Below are 11,479 nucleotides of genomic sequence, written 5' to 3' on the forward strand. Positions count from 1 at the left end.
ATATATATATACATACATATATATATATATATATATATATATATATATTTATGTATGTATATATATATATATACATATATATATATATATATATATATGTGTATATATATATATATATATATATATATATATATATATATATATATATATATATATATATATGTAACGTGAAGGTTCGATATGTGGTGGTGGATCACTCTTTATGAGAATAAACAGCAGGATGGAGACGAATAACTCTCTCAAGCCGTACTTTACTGCACACTGCTCACAACAACACTTCCTTGTTCGGACCTCACACGTGACTTCACTAACCAATCAGAAGCAAGAACAGACTGAGGTAAACGTGATGGAATCAGAGAGGCAGATTCAACAGAATAATCCTGTGTTAAATGTGTAAACATGTAAATATGTAACTAATAATTGTGTAACATAAATATGTAAATGATTAACTGACTAAACATTGTAAATACATTTCTAGTAAATGAACTCACATATAAGTTAATTATTAAATTCTATGCCTTACAGCTTTCAAATATGAATTAACTCCACTTCTAGACCTTACATATATAATGGACCAATAGATCCCCTGTCTATGTAGGAGACCAGTGAAGGATAAGGCACATTTTTACTGAATAATCAATAATAAGTCAATAAACGTTAATGACACATATACAAATGAATGGATGACGATTAATGGACCTGAGATAGAGACAGAAAGTACAGGCTAATTACTGATCACTAACATGCTAGTTAACATTAGTCATTAAACCTAAACAGATAATGGAAGTCCAAACTGCCTGTGAGCTTCTCCTGTACTATACGGTAATTCCTCTACTGTGTGACAGTAAGTCTCGTGGTTATGACCCAATCGTTAGCCTGTTGTTATAAAAGCGTCTGCTACGGAGCCATAACGTGAGGTACAAGGTAATGGAGCCTTTTATACATTGTCGTGTTTCTTTAGAAATAAACAACGGACAAATAGAGTCTTTAAACTCTTCAGATGTAAAGTTATTCTCTGTCAAAGTGGCACCAAAATGAATGGGAGTCAATGGGATGCTAACGGGAGGTGATGGCTAGGTAGCATCAGAATGAATGGGAGTCAATGGGATGCTAACGGGAGGTGATGGCTAGGTAGCATCAGAATGAATGGGAGTCAATGGGATGCTAACGGGAGGTGATGGCTAGGTAGCATCAGAATGAATGGGAGTCAATGGGATGCTAACGGGAGGTGATGGCTAGGTAGCATCAGAATGAATGGGAGTCAATGGGATGCTAACGGGAGGTGATGGCTTGGTAGCATCAGAATGAATGGGAGTCAATGGGATGCTAACGGGAGGTGATGGCTTGGTAGCGTCAGAATGAATGGGAGTCAATGGGATGCTAACGGGAGGTGATGGCTTGGTAGCGTCAGAATGAATGGGAGTCAACGGGATGCTAACGGGAGGTGATGGCTAGGTAGCATCAGAATGAATGGGAGTCAATGGGATGCTAACGGGAGGTGATGGCTTGGTAGCGTCAGAATGAATGGGAGTCAATGGGATGCTAACGGGAGGTGATGGCTAGGTAGCATCAAAATGAATGGGAGTCAATGGGATGCTAACAGGAGGTGATGGCTTGATAGCATCAGAATGAATGGGAGTCAATGGGATGCTAACGGGAGGTGATGGCTTGGTAGCGTCAGAATGGCGCCATAGGAGGTTCCAGTTCTGAAGCCGAGCATACCCTTGTGTTTTACCCATCAGCCACCACAGCCAACCTCCCACGGCTAAAATTTAAACGTAATGTCGGTTGATGGCGGCCGAATTGCGCTGATAAACACGCTAAAAAGCGATTATGCGTCTCGATAACACGGCAAAACGGCAAATACGATTTTGGCGAGTCATACATACACCGCTTCATGACATCAGTCTTGTGTGTGTGTGTGTGTGTGTGTGTGTGTGTTCAGACTATTCCCTTCAGAAAGGAGCTGGAGGAAGGGCTGGCTGTTGGACGCAGCATCACTATTAAAGGAGTAACCAATCACACCGCTCAGAGGTAAACACCTGTCTGTCTCTCTGTCTGTCTGTCTGTCTGTCTGTCTCTCTGTCTGTCTCTCTTTCTTACTGTCTGTCTGTCTGTCTGTCTCTCTTTCTTACTGTCTGTCTGTCTCTCTGTCTGTCTGTCTGTCTGTCTGTCTGTCTGTCTGTTGTCCTTGTTGTAAAGTAACCCTCTACATCTCCCTCCAGCCTGTACGTGGTGTCAGTGACCGATAAAGTTGAGTTGAATGTGTTTTCCAGCCTGTACGTGGTGTCAGTGACCGATAAAGTTGAGTTGAATGTGTTTTCCAGCCTGTACGTGGTGTCGGTGACCGATAAAGTTGAGTTGAATGTGTTTTCCAGCCTGTACGTGGAGTCAGTGACTAATAAAGTTGAGTTGAATGTGTTTTCCAGCCTGTACGTGGAGTCAGTGACTAATAAAGTTGAGTTGAATGTGTTTTCCAGCCTGTACGTGAACCTGAGAGTGCCCGACAGCAGCGACATCGCTCTTCATCTCAACGCTTGCCTGAAGAAGAAGGTCTTCGTCAGGAACTCCTTCATCTCTGGCTGCTGGGGCCCCGAGGAGACCAAGCTGGACTCCTTCCCCTTCACAGAGGGGGGGTACTTTGAGGTAACCTGACACACACACACACACACACACACACAGGGGGGGTAACCATAGGATCGGGTATCAGTTGGGTCTTTTCAACGATCTTTTTGGCCACAGCAAAATTTGTAGTTTTTTCACATGCTGTTGCAACAACTAGTAACGTTAGAAAAACTACAACTACCACACCAGATCTAGCTAGACCGGAAACACAACAACAGGCACGCTACACACACTGGTTTACTGTCTGTCTGTCTGTCTGTCTGTCTGTCTTACTGTCTGTCTGTCTGTCTGTCTTACTGCCTGTCTGTCTGTCTGTCTGTCTTACTGTCCATGTTGATAAGAGCATTAATAGAGAGAAAAATAATGGGACAACAAGAAACCAAGGGGCATTTAGAAGAGATACAAATGTGCGATTAATTGACATTAATGCAATTAATCGCGATTATTATTATATAAATAATATCTCGCCTATATAAAAGAGGCTTCAGATACAGTATTAGGGGACCACTAAGGTCTATATAAAAGAGACTTCAGATACAGTATTAGGGACCACTAAGGTCTATATAAAAGAGACTTCAGATACAGTATTAGGGGACCACTAAGGTCTATATAAAAGAGACTTCAGATACAGTATTAGGGGACCACTAAGGTCTATATAAAAGAGACTTCAGATACAGTATTAGGGACCACTAAGGTCTATATAAAAGAGACTTCAGATACAGTATTAGGGGACCACTAAGGTCTATATAAAAGAGACTTCAGATACAGTATTAGGGGGCCACTAAGGCCTATATAAAGAGACTTCAGATACAGTATCGGGGGCCACTAAGGTCTATATAAAAGAGACTTCAGATACAGTATTAGGGACCACTAAGGTCTATATAAAAGAGACTTCAGATACAGTATTAGGGGAACACTAAGGTCTATATAAAGAGACTTCAGATACAGTATAGGGGCCACTAAGGTCTATATAAAGAGACTTCAGATACAGTATTAGGGACCACTAAGGTCTATATAAAGAGACTTCAGATACAGTATTAGGGGACCACTAAGGTCTATATAAAAGAGACTTCAGATACAGTATTAGGGGACCACTAAGGTCTATATAAAAGAGACTTCAGATACAGTATTAGGGGACCACTAAGGTCTATATAAAAGACTTCAGATACAGTATTAGGGGACCACTAAGGTCTATATAAAGAGACTTCAGATACAGTATTAGGGGACCACTAAGGTCTATATAAAAGACTTCAGATACAGTATTAGGGACCACTAAGGTCTATATAAAAGAGACTTCAGATACAGTATTAGGGGACCACTAAGGTCTATATAAAAGAGACTTCAGATACAGTATTAGGGGACCACTAAGGCCTATATAAAAGAGACTTCAGATACAGTATTAGGGGACCACTAAGGTCTATAAAAGAGACTTCAGATACAGTATTAGGGGACCACTAAGGTCTATATAAAAGAGACTTCAGATACAGTATTAGGGGACCACTAAAGTCTATATAAAAAAAAACTTCAGATACAGTATTAGGGACCACTAAGGTCTATATAAAAGAGACTTCAGATACAGTATTAGGGGACCACTAAGGTCTATATATAAAAGAGACTTCAGATACAGTATTAGGGGACCACTAAGGTCTATATATAAAGAGACTTGGGGACCACTAAGGTCTATATAAAAGAGACTTCAGATACAGTATTAGGGGACCACTAAGGTCTATATAAAGAGACTTCAGATACAGTATTAGGGGACCACTAAGGTCTATATAAAAGAGACTTCAGATACAGTATTAGGGGACCACTAAGGCCTATATAAAAGAGACTTCAGATACAGTATTAGGGGACCACTAAGGTCATATATAAAAGAGACTTCAGATACAGTATTAGGGGACCACTAAGGTCTATATAGAAGAGACTTCAGATACAGTATTAGGGGACCACTAAGGTCTATATAAAAGAGACTTCAGATACAGTATTAGGGGGACCGCCCAAGGTCTCTATAAAAGAGACTTCAGATACAGTATTAGGGGACCACTAAGGTCTATATAAAAGAGACTTCAGATACAGTATTAGGGGACCACTAAGGTCTATATAAAAGAGACTTCAGATACAGTATAGGGGCACCACTAGGTCGTCTATATAAAAGAGACTTCAGATACAGTATTAGGGGACCACTAAGGTCTATATAAAAGAGTCTTCAGATACAGTATTAGGGGACCACTAAGGTCTATATAAAAGAGACTTCAGATACAGTATTAGGGGACCACTAAGGTCTATATAAAAGAGACTTCAGATACAGTATTAGGGGACCACTAAGGTCTATATAAAAGAGACTTCAGATACAGTATTAGGGGACCACTAAGGTCTATATAAAAGAGACTTCAGATACAGTATTAGGGGACCACTAAGGTCTATATAAAAGAGACTTCAGATACAGTATTAGGGGACCACTAAGGTCTATATAAAAGAGACTTCAGATACAGTATTAGGGGACCACTAAGGCCTATATAAAAAAGACTTCAGATACAGTATTAGGGGACCACTAAGGTCTATATAAAAGAGACTTCAGATACAGTATTAGGGGACCACTAAGGTCTATATAAAAGAGACTTCAGATACAGTATTAGAGGACCACTAAGGTCTATATAAAAGGGACTTCAGATACAGTATTAGGGGACCACTAAGGTCTATATAAAAGAGACTTCAGATACAGTATTAGGGGACCACTAAGGTCTATATAAAGGCATCCAGAGAGCACCATGGACCTTTAAATACTCCTCGTGGTGTTTCCGTTGCAGATGATCGTCCTGTGTGAGTCTCAGCAGTTCTGCGTGGCCGTTAACGGGCAGCACCAGCTGGACTACAAGCACCGGGTCCAGGACCTGAGGCGCATCACGCAGCTGGAGGTCCTGGGAGACGCCACGCTGCACGCCGTCATCCTCCTCTGAACTCGCCACGCTGCACGCCACGCTGCACGCCACGCTGCACGCTGTTAACATCCTCTGATGGCCCAGTGGATATGACACATGCCTCATCAACCAATGAGTCCCTGAGCAAGGCACTTAACCCCTAGTTGCTCCAGAGGCGTGGTACCTCTGATATATATATATATATATATATATATATATATATATATATATATATATATATATATATATATATATATATATATATGTATGTCGCTAATGTAATAATAAATGTAATGTGAACCTGTCTCTCTCTATCTGTCTCTCTGTCTGTCTCTCTGTCAGTCTATCTGTCAGTCTATCTGTTTCTCTATCTGTCTGTCTCTCTATCTGTCTCTCTGTCAGTCTATCTGTTTCTCTATCTGTCTGTCTCTCTGTCTGTCTCTCTGTCAGTCTATCTGTTTCTCTATCTGTCTGTCTCTCTGTCTGTCTCTCTGTCTATATATCTGTTTCTCTGTCTGTCTGTCTCTCTATCTGTCTCTCTGTCTATCTGTTTCTCTGTCTGTCTGTCCTCTATCTGTCTCTCTCTATCTCTCTGTCTCTCTATCTGTCTGTCTCTCTCTCTGTCTCTCTATCTGTCTATATATCTGTCTGTCTGTCCTCTATCTGTTTCTCCGTCTATCTATCTGTCTCTCTCTCTAGGTGTGTCTCTCTATCTGTCTGTCTCTATCTATCTCTCTGTCTGTATGTCTGTCTCTTTATCTATCTGTCTGTCTCTCTCTATCTCTCTATCTCTCTCTCTATCTGTCTGTCTCTCTCTCTATCTGTCTGTCTGTCTCTCTCTCTGCCTGTCTGTCTGTCGTCTTTGTTAATCAGTCGATCAACAGAAGAACAGTAACAACCTTTGTTGATAATGAATATTATTTCTATAAGAAGAAGAGACCATGCTGTGTGTTTTTAGCCTCTCCCATACGGAGCTCTCCTGATTAGTTTTCTGTTTTTATATCTTTGGGTTTCGGACCGACTGAATTTGAGACATTTTTAAAAAGATGAACTGATGAAGAAAATAATCTTCAGTTTAATCAGTAATGAAATGAATGGTAATCCTTTCTTCTTCTCAGTGTCAGATGTAATTATTGTATTATTTCTATGTATTATTTTAGTCTTTTGCAGGCTGTAAAGTCTTTTGATCGTTGACTCGTCTGTAAACTTTAAATCATATATACGCCTCAAACTGTAAAGCTAATGAAGAGTCTGGACCAGGTTCTGGACCACGTTCTGGACCAGGTTCTGGACCAGGTTCTGGTGGAGCTGTGCTTCTCTAACTGCCTGATCCCAGATCTAATAAACTAACCATGTGAACCGCTCGTAGACCAGCTCAAGTTCTTCTGTTCATCTCTCTGGTGTATACACACACACACACACACACACACACACACACACAGACACACACACACACACAGACACACATACACACACACACACACACACACACACACACACACACACACACACACACACACACACACACACACACACACACACACACACACACACAGACACACACACACACACAGACACACACATACACACACACACACACAAAGAACCAGCTACACATACACACACACAGAACCAGCTACACACATACAGAACCACACACACACACACACACACAGAACCAGCTACACACATACAGAACCACACACACACACACACACACAGAACCAAGCTACACAATAAGGAACCACACACACACACACACACAGAACCAGCTACGCACCACACACACACACACACACACGAGAACCAGCTACACATACACACACACACACAGAACCAGCTACACACACACACACACACACAGAACCAGCTAAAAACACACACACACACACAGAACCAGCTACACACATAACGACACACACACACACAGAACCAGCTACGCACCACACACACACACGAGCTACACACACACACTACAGAACCAGCTACACACACACACCACACACACACACAGAACCAGCTGCACACACGCACACACACGAACCAGCTACACACACACGCACACACACACACACACACAGAACCAGCTACACGCCGCACACACACACACACACAGAACCAGCTACAACACACACACACACACAAGAACCAGCTACACACACACGCACACACACACACACACAGAACCAGCTACACACACACACACACACACACAGAGACACAGCTACACACACACACACACACAGAACCAGCTACACACAACACACACACACACACACAGAACCAGCTAACACACACACACACACACACAGAACCAGCTACACACACAAAACACACACACACACAGAACCAGCTACACACACACAGAACCAGCTACACACACACACACACAGAACCAGCTACACACACACACACACACACAGAACCAGCTACACACGCACACACACAAGAACCAACGCAGCCCCAACGACACACACACACAGAACCAGCTAAAAAAAAAAAAAAAAAAAAAAAATAAATAAAATAAAAAACGTACACACACACACACACGCACACACGTAACCAGCTAACACATACAAGAACCAGTCACACACACACACACACACACACGCACACACACACACATAACAAAAACCTTACATTACCCCACCTGGAGACCACACCTCCCACCACCATGGCGCACCTACTGCTGCACAACAGACAGACGCATACCTAGGACAGAACGCACGTAATGCACAAAAAGGACCTAAGGACACAGACGCCTAAAAAAAAACCTACCAAAAAAAAAAAAAAAAAAAAAAAAAAAAAAAAAACAAACTACACACCTAAAAACAAAACAAAAAAAAAAAAAAAAAAAAAAATATTACACAAACAAACAAATACGCTACCCTAAAACAACCACAACCACCTAAAAACAACATACACCACCTAAAAAAAGCCACTGGAGACCAAACCTAAACAAACAAACAACACCCCACCTAAGACAACCACCACACATTACACAAAAACGCCACTGGAATTTGCGTTTCCAGCGGGCTGGGGTTTCCTGAGTATTTCCTCCCATCAAATATTAACGGTCGGTGATCGGTGGATTGATTGAGGTGGTTGGTTGATTGGATTGATTGATTGGTTGATTACATGTTGTTTATTTTATATGCTTTCCCACATTTAATTTTCTGTACATTATATGGGAGACGTTGGATCGCTGATGGCTTATCAGGATAAGACAAATCAAACAATAATCAGCTACTGACTGTGTCCACCACTAGTCTTTTTCTCCCTGACGTGAGGCTTCAGGGGGACCTCGGTTCCACAGGTTGAGTTAACTGTGGAATCCCTGCAGACGATTTGGCTGGATCCGGGGGATCAATGCCTATTCAACCAGGGAACTCACTTTCTCTGTGTGCCGATCTGGTGCTCAAAAAAGGTACTTAAAAGTCAAAGTAAAGGATTTATCAAAAGGAGTCATATTAGTGGCGAAGACATATGTTTGCTTTTCGCACATCCATGCTTTGCTTCTAACACTATGAGTTTTGACTTTTGACTTTTATCTACGACTTTTTTAGACGCATATACTATGGACTTTTTTATGCTTTTTTGACATACTATATATGACATTTTATGACTTTTTGACATACTATCCTATGACTTTTTAGCTTCGACCTTTTTTAATACTTATACTACTTTTATGACTTTTTCGACCATACTATACTATGGCGTTCACGACTTTTCACATACTCCTACTATGACTTTTTTACGACTTTTTTAGACCTATTTTACTATGACTTTATGACTTTTCGACATATATCTATGACTTTTTGGCTTTTTAGACATACTATACTATGACTTTTTTTACGACTTTTTCGACATACTAACTATGACGTTTTACCACTTTTCGATTACTACACTACTGACTTTTTAACACTTGGCGCTTTTGACCTTTTCACCGACGTATACTACTCTTTTTTACTTTTTCGATATATGCCAGCTTTGCGGGCTTTTCGACATACTATGACTTTTTGCTTTTTGGCAGCACTACTACCATGGACATAGCTTTTTTCGACATACTAATACTACTTAACTTTTCTGACTTTTAAACGCCGCCACTATGCTTTTTCGACCTTTGTTTATGGACTTTTCACGACTTTTTTTACGACATGACTTTTTACGACCTTTTCGACATACTATACTATGACATTTTTATGACTTTCGACATACTAGCACTATGACTTTACGAACTTTTCGACATACTATATGACTTTTTTTACGGCTTTTTTCGACATACTATACTATGACTTTATGACTTTTTCGATACCTTTTACTATATTTTTTGACCTTTTTGCCTTACTTCTTTAATTTGTCACCTTTTTTATATGCACTATACTATGACTTTATATAACTTTTTTTTACCGACATACTATACTATGATGACTTTTTTCTTTTTTCGACTTTTAGGTATATACCTCCTATGACTGTTTTGACTTTTCGATATACTATACTATGACTTTTACGACTTTTTTTTCGACATACTAATACTATGACTTTTTTTGAGCCTTTTCGACATACTATACTATGACTTTTTACGACTTTTTTAGACATACTATACTATTGATTCTTTTTACGACTTTTCGATTATGCTAATACTTTACGATTTCCGACTTTTTCGACATACTACTATGACTTTTCACGACCTTTTTAGACATTACCCCATACTATGACTTTTTCACGACTTTTTTTTCGACATACTAATTACTATGACTTTATGACTTTCGACGGTATATATACTATGACGTTTTAGATTTTTTGACATTATCACTTCTTTTCGATTATGCCATACACTTATACTTTTACGACCTTTTTAGACTTATACTATACTATGACTTTTTTATGACTTTTTTACGACATACTACACTTTTATGACCTTTTACGATTATTTCGACGATACTATACTATGACGTTTTTATGACTTTTTTTTTCGACAGTATACTCTACTTCATGACTTTTTTTCGGCTTTTTTTGACATACTATACTATAACTTTATGGGTTTGATTGCTTATACTATACCTATGACTTTTTTATGACTTTTTCGACATGCTTTATACTACTTTGACTTTTTTGACATAGCTATACTTTATGACATTTAGGTTTTTCAGACATACTATTCTATGACTTTTTTTGACCCTTTTTTCTTCAACTATACTATGATTTTTACGTTTCTTTTTAGATGCTTATACTTATGACTTTTTTACGACTTTTTTCTTTTACTATGACTTTATGAGTTTTCGACATGCTACCGTACTATGGGACTTTTATGAGTTTCGAAATTACTAACTAGGGCTTTTATGACTTTTTAGCCATACTATGCTATGACTTTTTTATTGTCTTTTTTTTTCGACATGCTAATACTATTACTTTTTCGCCTTATTTTTCAACATACTGATACTATGACTTTATGGGTTTTCGACGTACTGATGCGGGCTTTTTCACGGGCTTTTTTTCGACGTACTATACTGTTTTTTTATTGACTTTTCGGCCACTATTATATGACTTTTTTGCTGGGTTTTCGACGTACTATGCGAACTTTTGGTGGGCGCCAGTATGCCTTTTTCGATATACTTGTTTTTGCAGGCTTTTCAAACATACTATGGGCTTTTTACGCCAGTTCCGCGTACTATTATATGACTTTTATGGTTTTCACGACGGCACTTCTTTAGCGACTTTTTTATGACTTTCGGCAATACACTATGCTTTTTACGACTTTTCGATGGAATACCTTTTCCGGCAGCACTATATGACTGGGTTTTCGACGTACTTTATACTGGGCTTTTCACGGGTTTTCGATTTTGACTTTTTTGACGCTTCACTTGTGTTTTAAGACTTTTGACGTACTATGACTTTTTTTTTCGACGTTTTTCGGGTTTCGACCGTAAATGGGT

At 39.5% G+C, this 11,479-nt stretch overlaps 1 protein-coding gene and 1 long non-coding RNA gene across 2 annotated transcripts in view; both read left to right on the forward strand.

Moving 5' to 3' along the window:
- Positions 1-5,715, forward strand: part of LOC120546456 (galectin-8-like) — an 11,560-nt gene extending 5,845 nt beyond the window's left edge. Inside the window, exons 3-5 of the mRNA XM_039781383.1 lie at positions 1,946-2,034; positions 2,481-2,646; positions 5,433-5,715. Of these exons, the coding sequence (XP_039637317.1) occupies positions 1,946-2,034; positions 2,481-2,646; positions 5,433-5,582 (405 nt within the window). The 3' untranslated portion in view covers positions 5,583-5,715. The remainder of the gene's footprint in view (positions 1-1,945; positions 2,035-2,480; positions 2,647-5,432) is intronic.
- Positions 5,716-6,293: 578 nt separating this feature from the next.
- Positions 6,294-11,479, forward strand: part of LOC120546694 — an 11,158-nt gene continuing 5,972 nt past the window's right edge. The window contains exon 1 of the long non-coding RNA XR_005636921.1: positions 6,294-6,839. This is a non-coding gene — a long non-coding RNA (uncharacterized LOC120546694). The remainder of the gene's footprint in view (positions 6,840-11,479) is intronic.

This window comes from Perca fluviatilis, chromosome 18 (assembly GCF_010015445.1).
Source record: "Perca fluviatilis chromosome 18, GENO_Pfluv_1.0, whole genome shotgun sequence".
Taxonomy (NCBI): Eukaryota; Metazoa; Chordata; class Actinopteri; order Perciformes; family Percidae; genus Perca; species Perca fluviatilis.